This window comes from Phlebotomus papatasi, chromosome 2, assembly GCF_024763615.1.
Source record: "Phlebotomus papatasi isolate M1 chromosome 2, Ppap_2.1, whole genome shotgun sequence".
In the NCBI taxonomy this organism is placed as follows: Eukaryota; Metazoa; Arthropoda; class Insecta; order Diptera; family Psychodidae; genus Phlebotomus; species Phlebotomus papatasi.
The window spans coordinates 104,730,233-104,751,951 of NC_077223.1; the positions used below are offsets into that span (position 1 = coordinate 104,730,233).

Genomic DNA, 21,719 nt, shown 5'->3' on the forward strand with positions numbered 1-21,719 from the left:
CAGCTCACAGTGCTCCGAGGAAAAAATTTATTTAAACTAAAATTTAGTATATTTATCCCTCCATACGGAAAGGTATCTTATAATACGGGAAAACTTCTCACTTTATAAATATTTAGCATAACGGTAGCGAGTGCAAAAAAATTCCCATATAAATTTAAGTGCGAGTATGAGAAACTAGCTTCAAATTTCAGGCAACTTGCCAGTGGGTTGTTGTAGGCCATCATAAACGATCTGGCAGAAGGGAACCATCAGGAAGAATGTTTGAGGGAAGAAAGATCACCGCGGAGGGATATTCTTGAGAGGAGAGAATCCCATGTGGACTACAAGAAGTCTCTCACGGAGTTTCTGGATGAAGCCTCAGCTGAGCAATTTGCTTTCTTTTGCCCTTTCCTTTATTGTGCCTTCTTCTCTTTCTGTGAGAGTATTTATGGTTCAATTTATTGTCGCGACTTCCAAGCACACGTGTGAATTCCGGGGATAGAAATTCTGAAGCTGAGACACATGAAAGACTCCCAAAAAAAAACAGAGGCGACGACCAAGAAAGACTTTCCCTATGAATTATTCTCTTTTTGCTTTTTGAACAAGGGACATTCGCGAAAGTTCAATAAATTCTCAACGTCGACGACGGAGAAATGCACGTGTTCAACCCTTGACGGCTGATTCTTTTTTATCCATTCAAAAGGACCCCAGTCGCAATGATGGAAGCCAAACAAGAAATCGTCAATTGCGTCTTTGTACTCTGAGGCTCTCTTCAATGGATCTCAGGAATTTTCCTCACCCAGCTGAACAACACAAAAGGACACGCATTTGCCTCTCCTCAGAGAAGAAGAAAAAAGGAGCCAGCCAGAGATCTTGGACAAAATGTTTCTCATTGTTTGCTTGTACACAAAACACCGCAAAAATTTGCAGGTAACAAGCCCCCAAAAGAATTCTCATCCAAGCATCATCGGAGAAATTTGCCATGAAGAGATCCTTCATCTTTGATATTTCTTTTCTTTTCGAAGAATTTCTTGTGCAGAAAAATCTGAAGGAGACTGAAAGGATTCCACACTCTTGTATCCCTTTTTTTTCTTATTAATTTCGCAGAAAAAAAATACCATCAAACGGTTCGTCGACATCTGCTACATCCTTTCTTTGAACTATTGTTGGTGATCCTTTCGCTTTCTTTTAAGAAATGGACAGAGGAGATCCTCCCAAGGAGCTGGAGAATTGATTGAGGGATTTCGCAACATCAATTAGATTATTTTGTGGATGAAATTCAGCTCAAAGAAAAGGGATATTTCTTCAGAAATTGAATTAAAGTAGAAAATTTTGGGATTATTGTTACACAATATCAATGAAGAAATTCGAGTGATTCTGGCAAAATTATATCACTGAAATTGCAAAAAAAATAGGAATAGTACTAATCAAGTTCATTATAAAAAATGCTTTAAAGAATTTTTAAAAACAAAAGCATATTTTAAACAGCTTTATGTAAGATTTTGCAGAGAAATCTATATGTTCGACTGGTGCTAACCCAATGAAAATTAACATTCTTTTTTAGCACACGACTGTTCTTAAGTGCTTCTACATAATCGACTTTTTTATGTCTATTTCTGTAAAGGCTGTTTGGTGGTTATTTTAGAACACGACGAAGTCTGCAGAAAACAGTCGATACAAGAACCAACACAAAGAATAGTCGATAATACAGAAGCACTTGAGAACAGTTATGTACTAAAATCTATTTAACTATGGATAATAGGAAAAAATTGAATTTATGGAAAACTGCCAGTTATTCCAATCCTTAAGATCTAGTCCCCGGCGAGTGGCCTTCAAAGTTGAACTCAATTTCTTACTTTCACATACAAATGCGTATGGGAATTTTTCTGCACACGTGATCATTATGCTAAATATTTAAAAAGTGAGAAGTTTTCCCGTATTATAAGATACCTTTCCGTATGGAGGGATAAATATACTAAATTTTAGTTTAAATAAATTTTTTCCTCGGAGCACTGTGAGCTGAGTCCGAGATCAATTTAGGAATTGGCTTCAAATAACTCCATATATAATAAAAAGGCCAGGCGCTTGTATTTGTACAAGTATGTTAACGTCCACTTAATACAAATTCGTCATACTAAATAATTAAATTATTACAAACACCATTTATTTATAAAGTGTAACTAATTAAAAAAAGAATTAGTCTATCAGAATTTAAATCAGGCATTGGAACGAAGGAAAATATTATCAAAATCGACGCGATGTCAAAGAAAAGAGCCCCTGCCGGAATATATTTTTTTCCACATCATTAAATAAATAAAAATACTTTTCAAGTAATAATTCGAATATCACTTGCGCAGAAATAAATTAAATCGTTCATTTTGCGAAATTGTCCCTAGTGGGGTTATTTAATTTGAAAATATGACATAATAAAGAAAATCAAATTGATAAAATACTGTTATTAAATAATAAGAATTTTATGAAATGTGTCCAGTTAAAATTTTATCAACATGTTATTAAACAATTATTTTCATTAAACATTTGAGTCCCATGATGTTCTCGACGTGACTGAAATACTTCATAAGGGTAAATATTTTATTACTTATGGATAATTACTCAAAAAACCAAAGAATTGAGTCAATTTAGAACTCAAAAATGCTGTTAAATTAAGGATTTAATTTCCCTTTACGTCCTTTTAATGTTTACTGCTTGAATTCCGCAGAAAGGGGGCATTAAAATTCTTTGATTTTTTGACCCCCCAAATTTTCATCTCCCGGAGATCAGTTTTCTCAACAGAAAGTGATGAGATCAACGAAAAAAATTATTAAAAGAAGGGGGCAAAAGGTTGTGGAAAATCTCAGCTGAAATCAAATCTTGAAAACAGTCAGCCTTTCGCTGATAGTCAACGATTGATCAGATTTTTTAACTTGAAGATATTAATGCATAAGAATTTTCAGAATGTAAAATTCTTTTGATTTTTCATCATGCAAATTATACAGTAAAGCGCTTCTATAGGGTAAGTGTGCCAAATTTCGGCATAGTTGCATATAAGCACCGAAGTCCTAAGTTTGAAATACAATATTTTTAATTCATATTGATATTTCTTGTTAGTTCCTTTTCGGGAGGGTTGTGTGGAACCTTGAAGACTAGTTTATCATCTTTGTTTTCTTTAAATCACTTCCTAAAATATTGAAAAATTAATAAAAATATGGACATTGCTTTGGGTAGTATTCCGGACAGTTTGTGTGAAATACCGGACACCTTTTTTCTGACCACCTTTTGTGACGCAACGGATAGAAAATTTCAAAACGTCAAACGGAACGAGTTTAATATCTAGTTTAACCCTTTAACGACGAGACACTTTTTAAGAAACTGAAAATCAACAATAAAAATTAAACTAGGAAACATAATCAATGATAAGTCTTACATTTAACTTTGGAAACTCTAACAGAGTCCGATTCGGTGCATATTGTGCTTCTATGAACGATAGGGATAAAAATAGCCCAAAAATTTAAGTTATTTTTCTGACAATACCAATGAATAATATTTTTCGCTTTAACGAAAAATATTACGTATGAGTATCGTAGTTTTTATTGCCAAAAGGGTTTTGCTTAAAAAAAATTGAAAGTATAAAAAATTAATAAAATCAATTATGAATTTGAGAATTTAAAAATTCGCCATTTTTTGAGCTTAAATATTTACTACATAGCAAATAGCTAGAGACTTGCAAAAATATTCTAGATTCCTTCAACCTTCTACTTTACAATTATAAACAGACATAAGAAAAAAATAACTTTAGGTAGTCAGGAAAAATTATTTTCTTTATGGGACACCGGTGTCCCAATCGTCCTTAAAGGGTTAATACGTTTATATGACCCATACGCCCTGAGATCTTCCGTGTAATTTGTCCTGAAGACCTGAATAGTAGCATCTCAAATTTACGCGCAGATTCCCGTAGCAATTTGTCCTTCCTGAACTCTTCCAAGGCCTTTTCCACATCATCATTTTGATAGAAGCTATGGGTTTTTTCTCTAGACATTGTAGAACTCAGAAAATGAAAAAAAAAAACATAAAATGAATAAGAAATTTAGGGAAGTAAAAGATGTTGCCGGAATAGGCAACACTACCTCACCCACCGGAGAGACGCTTACTAAGCATCTACTTTTTACGCGAAATACAGAATCCAGCTGGGAAATTTTACCCGAAATTTAAAGATTGATTCATTATTAACATAAACAGAAATAATCTTTAATGAAAACTAATAAATTTTCATGAAAAACACCGAAGGAAAACCCTCTGCACTTCACCACAAATCACAAGACTGCTAGAACACAATCGATCTGTCACATTTTTTGTAAGACTCTTTCCACACTGAGTTTTTTTACAATACAATTTAAATTCAAATTATATCTAAAATTTAACGGTCTTTGTGTTAATACATCCTAAAATGAATAAATATTTGAAAGCAAAATGAATTCATTGACTATTCGAAGATTACATACATAATTTTAATTAATTTAGTTCCATGGCCGAATTTGCACTGAGAGAGTGGCCGAAATTAGAAGCTGGCCGAAATTTGGCACACTTCCCCTAATTTTTTATTAAATAAGTCATATTTTGCAGTAGAAATGTTCAAAATTTACCTTTCTGGAACGATCTTTGGATGATTCCTGAAAGTATCTATTGCAGGCATTTTAAATCAAAACGTTCTAATTACCTTGAAATTGCAAATAAACTGTAATGAACATTTCCAAGAGAATTCTCCCAATTGCTGGAGAAAATTGCAGTGAGAATTTCTTGAAAGAATTTGAAGAGGAAATGGGGAGCATTCACAGAAGCAGAACGTGGTTTATTCTTCTCCCAAATTAACCTTCCACGCTTCACGGAGTCTCGTCTCTCCGTCACACAAGGTAGAAATCACATCCGGAATCTCCTGCGAGACTCCTTCCTTCTTCTTTTGCTGCTTCACCTCCTCTTTAGTTTCTTATGTTGCGCCGTCTGAGCAGAAAATGCTATTCAATGATCATTCTCTCTCTTCTCTATAAAACGCACGTGGCCTCTTTCATTAACTCCCATTCGAAGTGATAAAAATCTTCCCTCCGGCACTGTATGTTTCATGCATGTTTCATTCAAGTTTCATCCATGTTTCACTCTCCCATTGAATCTGCATACTTCCAGGGACGGAGGATTTTTTTTCCATTTCATAAATCTCTTCCATCTCTTCAAGTCATCAGAAATCATTCATCACATCGCTCTCAATTTTCTTTCTGTTCTTTTTTTCAAGCTTAATGGGCTGGCGCAAAAGAAATGCCATTACTTCTCTGGGATAATTTAATATTGTCTTCCGGATAAATTTAATTGCCAATCTCACACCGTTATATTCCTCCTCTTTGTCCAATTATCGCCTCATTTCTTGCCTTCTGTTCTTCAGCGACCCACTTTCAACCACCCAGGAAGACTTTCAGACACCTTCTCTTCTATCCCTGTGGCTGAGATTGTGATCTCTCTCTTCTCTCACAATGTTCTGGCCACTCGAATTCTGGCGTAATTTTCACAGACTGTGACAACAGGGAAAAGAAAATCTTCTTTCGCAATTCTCACAAATTTATTCTTTTCTTTTCATTCTTCTTCTTCTTGGTCTATAGTAAAAGTTTTTATTCTTTTTTAATTCAAATACTTACTGATTTTTTATTATTTATAAATAATTCTACCGCAACTCAACGTCAGCATCTACAAAAAATAAATAAATAACTTTTAATGGGACGACTTAATAAAAAAAATATCAATTTTTTCTCAGTGAATATTTTCAGTTATCTTGTAGATATTTTCAGACTTTAAACTCAAAGGTGTCCCAAGAAGTTGCATCATGAAAGTCTTTCTAGAAATTAATTAAATTACAAAAAAAAAACTAGAGGATTTCTCACCTTAGACTAACATTCTTTCCAAAGAAATGGATCCAAATACTCTCTGAAACAATGAAGTAAAAAAAAAGTTGTTAATATTCTTTCCAGAAGGCTTTGAAAGGAAAATTCTAATGAATATATCAACCAATAAGAATTTAACAGAAAGAACACAACGTGTGTCTATTAGGAATTTTCTTGAATTGAACACTATCACGAGAAATCGTGATTGAAAATCTTTTAATGTTTTACAAGGCATTTATCCTACTTGTGGCCCACTTAAACCAGGGTATTTTGTGACTTAAAACAAATATCTCCCATCAAGATTTATCATGGTATCATTTAGCCTACAATTCGGCGTATAAAATCTCCTCCAAGGGCCCTATTAAGCGAAGTGGGATTTCGAATAAACCAATTTAGTCCAAACTTTCTTTAAACTTGAATGAAAAAAACTAGCCGAAATAATCAAGAAAATCGTCTAAAAGTGCATAATTAAGGCAAAATGCCCATGCTTCGTACGATCCCAAGCTTCATAATAACTAAATTTTTCCTAGGTTTCCCAATAAAAATGTGACTTCGCAATGTGTTTTAAAAACAAGACACTTTTTTCCCCTCGTTTTTAAAAAATGGGTGCGATGAGTCACATTTATCGCGAAAACCAGTGATAAGCCCAAATAAGCTTATGGTAGCTCAGATTCTTTACAGGTGATTTCGGAATGCGTGAAAATTCGATTGTGAATTGAATTTTGGGGGTAATGGCTCCGGCACACCTTTTAGGTCGGGAGAATTTCATGCGACCGAAATTTTCATCCCTTTCTTTCTAAAACGTTTTGCATACTTCTATTCCACTCTTTCGCACTAAGATCCAAGTTGTATTTGTTGTGAGAAATTAGGTCCATGAATTTCGGCTATTCAATTTCACTAAAAAACCTGTAGATTTGCATGTGGCCCCCCGAACGCTGAATTGCTTTTGAAGTGTCTGACCATTCACGAGGATGCAAACAATGCGGTAAGTGAATATGCTATGGTTTACCAAAGTGCGAGATTTCTTGAGCGTTTTAATGCAAGGGAAGTAAGATATTCAGTGCAAAACCACCAAAAACTATTGGCAAAAGGATTTTGCCAAAAAAAAAGTGGAGAATAATAGGACAGGAGCTGCAAGTTTCTAGTATACGTCTGAAAGGCTTCATACTGCAAGAACTCGAAAGCTTATTGCATCATTTTCTTAGCGATGAATCTCAGAAGGATTGAAAGAGATTGAAGAATTTCTACTATTATAGCCTGGGCTCTAAAACTGTCCAGTGGAAATGAAAGAAAAGGCATATATAAAACTGGAAATCATCAATTTATCGAAAGATATCATTTCTCCGAGAAAAGGACGCGTATATCCAAACTTGACGCAACTGCAAATCAGCGCATATTAATCGTTCTAAATTCATCTAGTGAAAAACCGAAATTCGCTCGATCTAAAAGGTGTGCCAGAGCCATAAAGAATCGCGTCGAGCCAATTTAATCCATTCACTGAGAGAAATCCGAAAAAGTTAAAATAACATTTCGGAAATGTTAATTTTACCTTGCATTATTGATCCGAAATCGGTGTAAATATTATGCTTTTTAGGTGTATTGGGGGTTGAAGTTACCCTTTTTCATGTTAATTTTACCCTTAAAAAGGTGTAAAATTAACATTAAAAAAATGTTGATATATTTTTACACCTAAAAAGTGTTAAAGTTATGAGGAAAAAAAGTTAATCGCACCCCTTTTTTTCTCGGTGTTTCGACCGACAAGAACAGTTTACTCGACGCGATTCTTTACTCCCAAAATTCAATTCACAATCGAATTTTCATGAATTCCAAGTTGCACGCATTTCGAGGTCACCTGTAAAGAATCTCAGCTACCATAAGCTTATCTGGGCTTATCACTGGTCATTTTCTATTTTAAATAGTCTGAGTGGGGAAGGCCAACAACAGAAAAAAAAGTTCATTGAAATCGGTTAATAAACATTAGAGATAAAGTCCGGTCCATATGGATATAGTAAGGATCGGGGTACAGTGCGTTGGAGTAGAGACGGATGGGACCCATTATTGAAAAGATCGTGCTCTCAGATACAATAGGCTAAAATTTCTTCGAAATCGCTTCAGAAATACTAAAATTCAGTCCGGGTAAGACATTTTTGATTCTAGCTCGGGTCAGGGAACATAGAGTGAGGAGTGTTACCCATCGTTGGAAAGGTCTCGACCTCAGCTATAACATACTAAAATTTAAAGAAAAACCATCGTCTAGTTTTCGTAATATTCGAAATTGAATTTTCAAAAATCGATTTTACGATTAATCGTACCTTCGATTAAATCGTATAAAATTGGAGTGTCACGGGGGTTGTAGTACTCCACGAAAACTTTCCAAAACACTAAAATTTTTGAAATTCCGTTAATTAGAACCGGTGATATGTCCATTCGAAAATTGAATTTTTAACCCCTTATTGCTCAGGTCAGGGGGGTCAGGGGGGCTTAAGTTTGATACTGATCGAAAGCTCTTAGACCCAGCTATGACGTACTAAAATTTGAGATTGATCGATGCCGTAGGGGCCAAGTTATTAAAAAAACAAAATTTAGTGGTATTCCAAAATGGCGGTAGGGGGGGGTTGGATCTGGCATCACCTATTTCTAGCCACCCTTCGACATTTAACCTTTGCCGAAAACCGCTTGTCGATATCTCTTCCGTTCTCTCTCCAGAAGTGGTTATACGACGGACGGACCATCCACGAAAATCGATTATAAGCGCATTTGATATTCGTGATCAAAACGTGTAAATCCAAAATTTGGGCGCGATCTGAAGGGGTCGGATTTCACCAAATTTAAAATTCAATAATGCACGGCACTCATTTCCTAAAAAGCACCGCGAGGCATCTCCTAGGCACAGCTTGCCTCAAAGCAGGTTCGCAACAGTACATTATAGCTCCTCTACATTCAGACAGACACTTGCGCACGGATTACAATCATAACTTTGTTGCAGAACAACACTTAATTATTATTTTTATTATTTTAAATTGTTGTTATTGTTCCAGATTCTGTCCCCCTCTCTACAGCGCTAGTCTTATTCGGGTCAGCAGAACCCATAAGTAGCCGTGCTATTGACAGACTCGAGGAGTTGGTCGGGAAATTTAGACAATAAATGTCTTTAATATGAAGCTAGCGTTTTAATATACGCTTCAACCTATTTTATCTCAGAAATTGATCATTAGAGCTTTTTTGAGACCTAACCGATTAATAATACTGTCAATAGATGCATTAGAAAATATACTTTCATCTGAAATTTCAATTTACGTTAATAAACTAAATAATTAAAATAAAAATATTTAATTGTCAATTCTTCTTTTTATGGCTGATTTCATTAGATTCAGTTGTCTTGTAGATATTTTCAAGCTTTAAACTCAAAGGTGTCCCAAGAACTTTCATCATTATTGCAAACTTTCCTTTACCACAAAATTCACTCAAAATAATAAATTACTTACCTTTTGACGATATTTCCTTCACCAATAGCTTTGTAAGTGTTCTGAAATTCAGTAAAAATCCTATTAAATTTTCAATTGAAAACAAAATCAAAGGGAATAATAAAAATTTAAAAAATTCAGCCAGCCAAGGTTATAGTTTCATTTCTTTAGATCAATAGTCTAGCATGTATAAGTTGTTTATCATCATGATGAAGAAGATAGAGGTAAACTGGTGAAGTAAAATAGTGAAGTGAACTTACTTAGAAGGCATATCGCGTCCGGATGTCTTCTAGCTTCTTAGCCACTTCACTGGGGATCCTTCCCAAGTCTGATGCGATATTTTTCTGTTTGCTTGGCTCCAGGGATGTAAATTGCTCACAGAGATCTCCATCCATGACATTCTTGACGGGATAGTAGTAACTGCGATAGCTGAGATGATCCCTTCCACAGAGTGGAGGATTTTCATTTCTCATGTGCATCTCCAGATGCTGGAAAAAGTCAAAATCCTCGCGACTGGTAAAGGGCACAAGGGCTCCAACAGTTCCACTGAGAGTGGCATAGAGAAGGGATTCTGAACCTCCTGGGATGAGTGTGGCTTTCTGCAGGGACATTACCACTTCACCAACGTGAAAAGTTGACACATTTTCTGCCTTCTGTGAAGCTCCACTGAGCAGACCACGATCCCACAGGGATTTATTCCCTGTGGGATCCTCATCGACGTCATCGGTGACAGAATGGGGCAGTCGAAGGATTGAGAGATTGCCAAATTTATCGGCTGTTGCGATGGTGTCGTAATCAAGGAGAGTTGTTGCTGTGATCCATCTTGGATGAGTATCATCAGCAAAGATGATCAATTGATTTTCTGCTCGTTTGTACTTGAGGAAGAAGACAGATTCCTGGACATCAGATGCATAAATCCGATGTCCCATTGTTTGAATGTTGACAACATTGTTGGGAATGTGCTTATTCTCACACTTTCTGAGGAGTTTCTTCTTGCCGAGATCATAAACGCGCAGTACTCGTCCGACTCCTGCCAGAAGCCGTCCCTGGAAACTAGCTAGAGCTCCAGGAACATCATCAATCTCTGTCCTGTGGACAAATTCGAAGGAATTGCAGGAAGAATCCACTCGATAAATGTCAATGTAACCATTTCCTGAGATTCTTGGATTCAACTGAAGTTCCTTCGTTATCCCAACAGCCAGGTAATACCTTCCATCTCCAGCTGCATGGAATTTAGTCAGAGCCATTGACATAATGGCTTCATTCTGCCCTAGGGGCACTTTGTGGATCGTATGACCATGAATGGGATCCATAATCCTAATCTGCGATGCCCACATTGTCTGTCCGGCTTTTGGAGCGGAAAAAACATCCTCCGGCAAGACTTCATTGATAAAAGCATCGGCCATTTCATTAGCCAACTCCTGTTCATCCTCTCCAGCTGCCTCCCTCATCTCATCCGCCATCTGTTTCTTCCTCAGAGTCTTTGTCTCTTCAGTATACGCATTGTGATCAGTTTCTGACACCAACAACCTCCCAGTATCCGGATGAATGGCAAATCTCCTCGGGGTATATTCAAGTGGAAAGGTTATTTGATTGAAAACAGCTCCCAACTTCTCCAAAGCCAAAATTCTCAGAGTATTCGTCGAAATGGCAACAATTCCCTCCGAACACTGCTCACTGGAAAACCCTGAAGCATATTCCAACGTTTCATACGACAACGGCGTCAAGTGGAAACGATTCTGATAGTAATAGCTCAACCATGTTCTACTAGACATAGCCAAGACAGCTTCAGATCCCTGCATCTTAATCCTAAACAACTTCACCGGTCTCGATCCTAAATATCTCGTTCTCGTATCCGCCAAGTCACCAGAAACCGGATCGAGGACAGTTCTCAACAAAACCCCATTGTTCAATCCAATATTCAAGTAAATCGACCCTGTCGCAGTTGAAACTCCATCTTCCTGACTACTACTACTCTCAGCTGATCCCATTTCCACCAAGCAAAGTGACTCTGCTGCCGATGGCAGAGCCTGCATTGACCTCGGGGAGAGACAATCTGAAGGATCAAGAGAAATAATCCTAACAGTATTGTCCGCCAGACCAACAGCCAAGAACCACGAACGCTGTTCTCCCGGCGGAACTGTACCCAGAGCCATGCACATCACATCCGATGGCATCTTCTTCCGTTCCGTGTACTCATTCAATTGTCCCGTTGGATCCATCTCAAAGTACACCAATTCCCCGCCCGAAAGGGCAATCACCACTTGACGCTGATTCACTGCACACTTAACAATTGTCTTCTTCCCAGGCGCCTTCCATTCATTCACTCGCTTATCTGCCCTAATGTGACGAATACCATCCGGATACACCTTAAAGTGGGAAGGAACAAAAGGCAAACTCTTGGAATTAACAGGGATACTTTTAACAAAGCGAAAACTTCTTTTCTAATGAAAAAATCAGACTGTAAATGTTTAAATCAAAGTATTTCATCTGAAACACGGATGAGTATGCATCATGGTAAAAAAAAAGTATTTTGTTTTTAAGAAAATGTAGTCCGTAGATAAAGTGTCTTCTTTGGTCTACTTTTAGAGATATACTGCAGCCATTTGTCCAATGGAACTTGGCCGGATTTCCCGGTTTCTTGTGGCACGGTTGCCTATAATTAGAATTTTTCTTGTAGCAGGGCGGTTGATTTGAGGTAGCGTGGAAGTAATCTCACGCCGTCGTTCGCCTATTCCCTCCATCCGTCACCTAAAATTATTACTGAGCTCAGCTCAGTCCCCATTGTCTAAGAATCTAAGGTCATCACCGACAATTCATGAGTTCCTGTTGAATATGTTCCATTTGGCCACAATGAATCTATGAGCAATTTCTTCGTCAACTTCATGGGCAGTGCCTCAAATGTTGCAGCTTTCATTACCGTGAATGCTAGCTGCTTCCTCTAATGAGCCTTTCCAGGTCGATGGAAGGATAATTTTGTGGTTGATTGAACACAGTCAACAGAATACAATTTTTCGCATTCAATTTGGCCAAGATTATTTTAGGAAATTCCATATTTTATGGTTGGCCAACATGAATAAAATTTTACAAAAACTGTATTTTTTAGTAATAAAATTTAATAAAGATAAATTAAAAATGTAAAAAAATCATTTACATACCAAAAAAATGTAAAATGTTCATTAAATTTGCCATGGAGAGTTCAAATCGACAGCTCCAGAAGTGTCGCTAAATTAGTGGCGAGAATTATCGACACTAGCGACAAAAAATGCAAGTTATAATCTAGATCGCGCATAATCGACACTCGACACTAGCGATGCCTTTCAAAGGGACAGTTATAATTTCACCCCTGAGCTGCCGCTCTTTTGATATCCTCCAGTTTCAGCACTTCTTTCTTAAAGATTTTAATTCTCTGGCTTGAGAATTTGGAACAATAGGGTGGAGTAAGTACTTTTGGCCACTTTAAGGTTTCATGTACTTGTAATTTTTATAATCTTTATTTAAATAAAATGAAATTTTGTACGAAGATTCCTTAAAGCCGTTTCTTCCTAATAATCCAAGAGAATTCCCAAAATTTTTTGGATATTTTAGTGAAAAATGCATTTTATGCAACTATGCAACTTTCAGTACTTTTGGCCACTTTGTAAGCACTTTTGGCTATTGTGTGTAAGCACTTTTGGCCACTTGTTTCCAATAGAATTTTAATAAAATAACAGAAGAAATAGCTTTCGAAAACTTTCACAAATACACAGCACAAGTCCTATTCTTATTTAACATCAATTTTATGTAATTATTAGAGTATTTTAAACGACTTTTTGAACATTTTCTATTTGATGTAAAAATCAGTCAAACGTCACGATTGTTTTTACTAAAATCCGCGAGGTGCGCCACGTGTAAAATGTATGGCAAAATGAATGGCCAAAAGTACTTACACAGCCGAAAAAAGTAAGCTCTTTTGGCCACATCCGATTTTCATTTAATTTGTTAGAAAATTTTATTAAGGATGATATCACAATAAAATTTAGTTAATTAAGAAATGGACTTTCATTGAATAACATAAAATATTTTCATCAAACATATGAAATAATGCAAAACAATTTCTCTTAACATTAACAAGTTTCTTAAGAATCCCATGATTTTTTTAGTGATCGTTTACCTTGTCGAGAATTTCTTTAAATAACTTAGAATTAATCAAGTCGATACAAAATCAAATCTGGTTTTCTGATTCGTTAGATTAGAGGTCACGAAATAAGACCCATTTTCCTGTTCAAAATAAACTCATAATTGCCATACAATGTGATTTTACTTTAGGTGGCCAAAAGTGCTTACATGGCCAAAAGAGCTGACTCTACCCTAACATAAAATGTGTTTGTTCCAAACTGTTTCCAGACTCTCTCCACAATCCCTACAAGTTGAGGAGGTTACGTCTACACTAACTTTGCAAGATGTGATTTTAGCCAGTGTCCTGTGTAAATTCCTATAATTACCCTCAAGTTCCCCCTGTTAAGATTTAACAGGAGTTGATATCTATTTAAATCTGATCCATCTATTACGGATTTCGCGAAACTACAGCCTCTTACATTATTCCAAAGCGCTGTATGCTCTATTCCTGTAATATATTGGAAGTAATCTTTCCGTAAGTCCTTTTCAACTCCGAAGACTGGTTCAGGGCCTGTAAAGTCCTGATGTGCACCAAAATCTTCGCGAGTTGATCTGCTATTTCATTACCTATAATATCGTTATGATCAGGACACCACAGAAGAATAATATTATTATTCTCTGCTAATCTACAAAGATTAGTCCTGATCTCCTTAACAACTTCAGATGTTATAATACCCTGATATGGCGCAGAAAGTGCCCTTTTACTATCAGAAGTAAAATAAATATCTTTCCCTCTGGGTTTTTCGTTCACTAACATATTCGTTGCAATCAGAACAGCTCAGATTTCTGCCAAGAAAGATTTCCAGATTAAATATTCAGACACTTTATCCGGGACATTCAGGATTTTCTTAAAGAAAAAAAAACCAAATGGAAAATGTAACTAACCTGAACAAGAGCATCGTCTCCGAGAGAAGAGCAACTGAGCGTTGGAGTTGTTCCCAGGAATCCACTGTCTGTGACTTCTTCAACCGTATCGCCAATGCTCAAGACAAGAGTGGCATTCACGAAGGATACAATAATGTAGGCATCGTACTCATCTGAAAAGAATAAGAAAACAGTGTATAATATTTCTTTCTTCATCCAAAAACAAATACATCCCCAAAAAGATTTTTAGCAATTAAAAAATTATAATTAATCGGATGATCATCCTTCCACTTTCTGGCACTTGTTCTTCTTCTTCATGTTCAGCATTTTTAAAAACTTACCCGGATGAGTTTAGTTTTTGGGGGGCATCTTTAGGGACTTGTGGCAAAATCATCCCAAAATAATTTTTCACACAATTGGTCTGGAATAGAAAAGAAACTGGTGTTTGAATGATGTCTCTCAATTTTTTTTTTTTTTTTGTATCATCATTTTAACACCAGTTCCCATTAGTATGTGCTCGATAAAGAAATTGTTCCCCTTTTTTATTTTTATTTTTTTTTATTTTTGGGAATTTGAAGGAAAAACTCTTGGAGTTTCTAAACGAGAAGTGGGTTTAGAGTGAAGAGAGAAGCATTTGAGTACTAACCATCAATTCGTTTCTTCACAGTCCACACGGCATTGGGATTTCCAGGAAGTTCTGAAACAGCCATTTCAGACACTTCCAATCCATGTCTGAGCACCCTAATGGAAGATCTTGGTCCTCGCCCGCACATCAAATACAACTGAGGGGTGTCTTCATTGGCAAGATCTGCCACTTGACAGCCTGAAAATCAAACAAATGTCATTCTCGAACGCAAAACAAAAATAAATGTTGAAAAAAAAATCCTCACCGAGAATCGGAGCGTAGGAGGGCATCTCATCGACCAACACAAGATTTTTCAGTGGACGCGGAGCAAAGAAGAAAGTATCTCCCTCCTCCAGTGGCATTGCCGAACTGAATTCTGGTTCATCATCATCATCTCCAAGGTGAGCAATTTGATAGAGATAGTGATTGCCGAATTCGCAAGCCACAAACAGAAATCCCGTCTTCATCACGCACATTGTCGTCGCCGGAGGAACTGTGTCAAAGTACTTCAACTTAATCTCCGACACAACATCATCATCCGTCTCCAGGGTCACCTTGAAGATATCTCCCTGCTCTGTCTGCACCAGGAAGAAGTACATGGACTTTGTGCGATGAGTAGCTGAACAGATGAAGATCATACCCCTCTCAGGATCATCCAAATCATTCCGACGACGCGGTATTGGACATCGGATATCATGTTGATCACCCAAATTCTTGTACGTCAGATAATTCTCTGAGCAAATCAACACTCCACTCGGTCCATCATTCCCTCCCGGCACGGAAATCAGGAAGTTCGCGTGTTCCTCCAGGGGCTCAGAATACTTCCGGACAACATGATTGAGTCCCAAATCCAACTCATAAAATGTCAGTGTTTGCTGAGTCTTCTGGGCAACTTCACCAGTTGGATCCGAATCAGCTTCTTCGTAGTCAATTTCGAGGCAGGCAAACATGGGATTCTCGTAGCCAACATCAACGCCAACCATGTGGTAGCACAGGGTGTTGGACTTGTGTGCTTCCAGGGGCGAAGAAATAGTCAAACGTGCTTCGGAATCTCTGTTGAGGATATAAACGAGCTTCTGCTTCTCAATGGCACCAATCATCACAGCTCGTCCTTTGGGATCAATTGCTGAATATTGACCAGGAACGATTCTGCGACATCCTGACTTGCCAAATGTCTCCTGATGCACCTTCTCCAGGATATTCTTCGCTGGGATATACTCCAAAATTACCACACGCCCAGAATCTGAGCCCACAATTGCGTAATCTGGAACATAAGGCGTTTGATAAAGATTACATGAATAAAAGTATTTAACTCTCTAACCCCTCTATCGGTGTTTTCTTTAATATGCGATAAAAAGTTCTAAAACAATGTTTTCTAGGATAATTATGATCCAATAAAGTCGAAAACACCATCCATTCTTAATTATCTTTTTTAGTTTAGGCGCTAGGTGAGAAAATATAAAAATTTTTGAAACTCTTTTTGCTTCTAAAATTCACATTTTTAGTTCTTTCAAATTTTCATATCTTTCAGTAATAAATAAATTTATTTTAGTCAGATAACTTTAAATCGGTATTTTTATGGAAATTGAAAATGAGTTTTTTTGCACTAATATTTTTTGTTGCTTTTTCTATGACCTGTCACACAAAACTGGGAATCGCAACAAAACGGAGATTCAAAATGAGTTCAAACTTTCAAGAGATGTTTATAAGACTATTAACGAGGACACTATAGCACTTTTAAATAAATAAAACCTTTATTGTCGCTGTAAATGCGATTTTTGTGAAGACCGCCTGGAGGCGGTCTTACCCGTTAGAGGGTTAATTTTATAAAATTTTACTATGTTAAAAAAAAATCAAGAAAATGCTTGCACTTTGGATACGGTGTGGGTGACTGCAATTTTTAATAAATACTAAAAAATCAACAATTTCTGATAATAAACGACAATAAAGTTCTTCACATCTAAGGGTAAGATGCACGAGATCTATAAGATGACGTGGTCGCCATCTTGATTTGACGTTCCCGTCCGCCATTTTGAATAACTGTCAAAATTTAAAACTGGTCCTATTGGGCTGAAATTTTAGTAGGGTCATTTGCCTAAAGCGAGACAGTTTGGAAAGTTGGACAAAGTAGTGTGGAATGTGAGACACCTCCCTAAAATTGATTGATTGATCGGCAGCAACCACGAATAAAATGAATTGTATAGTTTAATATAAAATCTATGGATTTGTAAGACACTAAGTGTAACAATAAATTGAATTGAATTGAATTGATTTAATCTCATGTTGCATTCAAAACAAGTTTTATGAAATCTTGGACAAGTTAATTTTGTGAATGAATTTGGTGGTTTTGTGCTGTGAAATCATGTTAACAAGAACGACAAAGATCCTTAAGTATCCGGAGAAATAGTTTCAACAGCAGTTAGCAGCTGATAAGGAGAAAATCTCCTGGAAAAGGCTGCCAAGATTTTCATATTCCGAAGACCACTTTTTCTGACAGAATGGATAGTAAATATCGCAAAAACTTCTGGAGAAAGACAAATATAGGAGCCTCTACCGAACTCCCAAAGCAAGTGGAAAAGGACCTGGCCGGATAAGGTATCCAAATCTGCTAAGAAGTTGCATCCGCTTTAAAGCTATAACTGTTGGACAGCGCGAGGCGTCTGTGAAATTTACAGAACCTCTTTTTGCTTGGACGTCCAGGAAGTTCTTGTTAATTAGCGTTCCTCAATTGTTACCCGGACATAAAGCAGGGATTAACATAACCATCAAATATGCACGTATACAGAGCAAATCCTCAACATTTGATTTTCTACATATTTTGTATGATATTTTGTCATTAATATCACTATGTCCAACTTTCCAAAATTTTGTCCATCTTTTCAAAATGTGTTATTTTCTAATTCTCCTGAATTTTCCAATTATTCGGTTGCAATATTTAATAACAACTGTTATGATTCTATTAAAATATTTGTCAAAGAATCCCATGATACAAAAAAATGGTAAAAAATAATTATTTATTCAGCTTAAATATGCATTTGAAATTGAATTTTTTCTTAAGTGTCTCGCTTTCCACTATTCACCCTATGCATATTTTGGCGATTTTTATTGATCTTTATTTTCTAATTCTGAATTTTGAAACCTAAAGAAATGCCTCAGTAACCATTAAATATGGTTGAGATTTTTATTTATTTATTTACTCTAACGTAATTAAAAAAATAAATAAACGAAATGCGCATTTATTTATTTTTTCATCTTTGCAAAAACAGTTTTATGACCAGCGCACAATAACTTTTGTTTTGTAAACATGTTTTTGACTTTTCTGTGAGAGTGAATGAAATCGAGATCTTGTGATCTCGCTCACTCTCACAGACAATTTTGAAAACATGTTTACTAACAAAAGTTATTGTACGTTGAGCATTATGCCCAACGCACAATAACTTTTGTTTATTACACATGTTTTTGACATTTCAATGAGAATAAGTGAGATCTAGATCTAGTCATCTCGCTCATTCTCATGAAAAATTTTAGAAACATGTTTACAAACAAAAGTTATTGTGCGCTGGTCATTACAGATCCTCAAAGAATATGCTGTTATAAACAAAAACATTACTTTTGTTTTTGTTTGTTTTTAGATCTCATCTACTAACGTTAGCGCTGTCTTTTTTCTGATGGATTCGATAAAAAAAAACTCGCCCCGTGATTCAGTATTCATGAAAATGTCAAAATTTTGAACTTGGAGTCCCAGTATACAAACAATTCCTTGACCTAGGCCGGATTTTATATATGTTCTGAAAAGGCCTTAACATCAGCTAGAACATACTAAAATTCCAGCTCAATCGGATGATATTTTTATTTTGACAGTTATTCAAAATGTCAAATCAAGATGGCGACCATACCATCTTGTACATCTCGGTCGTTTTATCTTAAGTTCTGAAGGAATTGGATAATTTTTAGCCAAATACTTCTATAATAAAGCTTTTGAACGGCCATTAGCAAAAAAAAAAAACATTTTAATAAAATAATGAACAAAATCGAAGTGGATTATTCTAGCTAGATAAATTTAGAATACATTTGGGCAATTTACTACTCTGAAATCAATTTTGGAATTGCAGCTTCAGATAACTTTTTTACGGAGCCATTTTTTTACAAAAACCATATATTAGCATTTCATTGACTATTACTGAAACTGCAAGATTCCTTTTGAGGATCATTGTATCTCACTTGGTACATAACATATCCCTATGTACTTTGACATGGTAGACCAGATCGGCGAAGACTATCAATTAGTACTAGAATTAATAAGTCTCACGAACAGCATAGTGCAAAGTCATTCCCCGAGTTCAAAGTCACCCACAACGACGGTAGTCAGGAAAAATTATTTTCTTTATGGGACACCGGTGTTCCAATCGTCCTTAAAGGATTAAGCAATTTTTTCTCAGTGTTTTTACTCAATTAATTCCCTATTTATTGAAGGGATCGTTCTCTGGAATGGTTTGCCTCGCGAGCGGAAGAGGGAGCTTATCCTTAGATTTATGGCTGCCACGCATTCCTCGTGTTCTACATGAGCTGGGGTGACATGATAACTCTCTCTAATTGTCTCATCGCTAGTGTCGAGTGTCGATTATGGGCGATCAAGATGATAACCCGCATTTTTTGTCGCTAGTGTCAATAATTCTCGCCACTAATTTATCGATACCTCTAGAGCTGTCGATTTGTACTCTCGAAGTGAAATTTAGAGAAGATTTTACATGTTTTTAGTAAGTAAATGCCCTCATTTGTTTTATATTTATTAAATTTTAATAATATTAAGTATAATTCTTGTGAAATTTTGTTTGTTCTGCACGGAATAACCTCGGGCAAATTGGATACGAAAATTTATGTTCTGTTGATTCTGCACAACCACAAAATATTTTTGGACCATCCGGGAACGGCTTATCAGAGGATGATTTTATTATACTCAGTGATTGAGTTTGACACACGCACTGTCCAGAAAGTTGATTAAGATGTTTCTCATGGATTCGTTCTCGTGAGATTTAATTTCAGAGTAAGAAATGGTCACATATACGTGTGATTCCTTCAGATCTTTTGCTCCTCCTTGCCAAATTTAAAACACTACAAGCCACCAGAAATCAGCGCGACTGATAAGATGAAAAATAATACCTTAAATTTCTGGAGTCATTTTTTCAGTGACTGACTTGCAGCAAGTCTTTGAGTGTCAAGTATTGCGTGAGAATGTAAAAGACAAAGTGAAAAGATCTGCGTAAGGCAGAAATTATTATATATAGATGATTTTTTTACTTGCATTTCTTCCGGAAGCTCCAGAGTTGTTTTTATACCGCAATTATCTCATCCTCGCTCCAAATGAAAGATGAGTTTCCGGGACTTCCTCAATAGCCCAATTTCCATAAAAATATAATTTATGGGTTGACTTTTAACTTAAAATTAATAAAATAACTGAAATACTCCGATTGCAAAATCAAAACGAGCGAGAGTGAGGTTATGTTTCACTGTCCCAAAGTGTCACAATAACGAGCCGACAATGCGTGAAGAGCCGACACTCATCATTTGGATTTAACGATACTAGAGATTAGATAGTATCGAATCGATACTAGCGAGAGTCAAAGTTATCATTTCACCCCTGTTCTTGAAGTTATTATTATTATTTTTTGTATTTATTTGTACAGAGGTCATATTGTCCTATGAAATATTAATAAATTGAATTGAATTGAAGAATTGAATTAAAATACATTAACAAAGAAGTCGGTGAGAAAGATGATTATAGTTAGACTGTTCCTGAATCGATCTAATCAGATGAGAACTATTTAATCTCATCCAATTGCGACGATTAGGATACTTTTCTCTGGCACATTTATTATGGTCGTCTTCTTTAGAGAAATTTTAATTTTTCTTCAGAAGCAACGCAGAGGGATGTGCTAATGAATTCCCTTTCCCAAAAGACTCACCTTTAGTTCCTCCCGTCAGCCGGAAAGCGATTAGAGAGCGAATGACGCCAAACACTTCAGTGGTAAGGAGCGTGTGAATCTTTCCGGTATTGGGATCTGGGCGCAAGAGTTCCAAACTCTTGCCACGTGATATAAGAATCTCTTGGATTTTCTGGCCAGAGAAGCTTCCATGGACCGCATGGGTGATCCCCGTGGCCTTCTGAAGGGTCAAATTGTACAGATACATACTGTAGATTCTTCAATGACGCCGGGATTCTGCAAAGACAAGGGTGAGGTTATGTCTTTCCGGAAACCTTTTACTCAAGCTTCTATCAATTCATTGCAATTGTATCTCCTAGTAGACCATGATTGCGGTGGAAATGCCACAAAATGCAACCAAACGATAAGGAGATGTGGCTAATATAGCACAAGTTATTACGAACAAAACTCCTTGGGAAAGCAGGAGGACTGCAGATACCTCTAGTGCAGGTTTCCTGGTGAAAAAATCAATTTATTCTACTTCCTCACCTTTAAGGGACACCTTCAGTTCATCTTTCAGCTGCCACAAGTGGATTTTTCACAGAAAAATGGGTATTTTTTGTGAGAAAACGCTTAGAAACGTGTTGACTTTGCGAGAGTTCAGCCGGAAAGAACAATTTTTGCAATATGGCGGAGCTTCCCGGGTTCTCCAAGCCGTTTACAGTGCCATCTAGCGGAAAGTCAAGCTAAACACTTCAGTGGGGCATGGCCAGCTGATCAGTCGTCA

At 36.5% G+C, this 21,719-nt stretch overlaps 1 protein-coding gene across 2 annotated transcripts; it reads right to left on the reverse strand.

Moving 5' to 3' along the window:
* Positions 1–5,562: 5,562 nt before the first annotated feature.
* Positions 5,563–21,629, reverse strand: LOC129800585 (splicing factor 3B subunit 3). Of its 2 annotated transcripts, XR_008751636.1 has the most exons (9): positions 21,482–21,629; positions 20,975–21,229; positions 15,277–16,275; positions 15,033–15,209; positions 14,408–14,559; positions 9,625–11,733; positions 9,386–9,426; positions 5,901–5,943; positions 5,563–5,706 (listed from the first exon to the last, which is right to left on the reverse strand). XR_008751636.1 is itself a non-coding variant. In XM_055845076.1 (8 exons), exons 2-6 carry the CDS (start codon positions 21,198–21,200, stop codon positions 9,625–9,627), a joined length of 3,663 nt encoding a protein of 1,220 aa, XP_055701051.1. In that variant the 5' UTR covers positions 21,201–21,229; positions 21,482–21,620; the 3' UTR covers positions 5,563–5,943; positions 9,386–9,426. The 2 variants fall into 2 exon arrangements, 1 of the variants encoding a protein (XP_055701051.1); XM_055845076.1 differs by having other exon boundaries at positions 5,563–5,943; positions 21,482–21,620.
* Between the last annotated feature and the right edge of the window lie 90 nt (positions 21,630–21,719).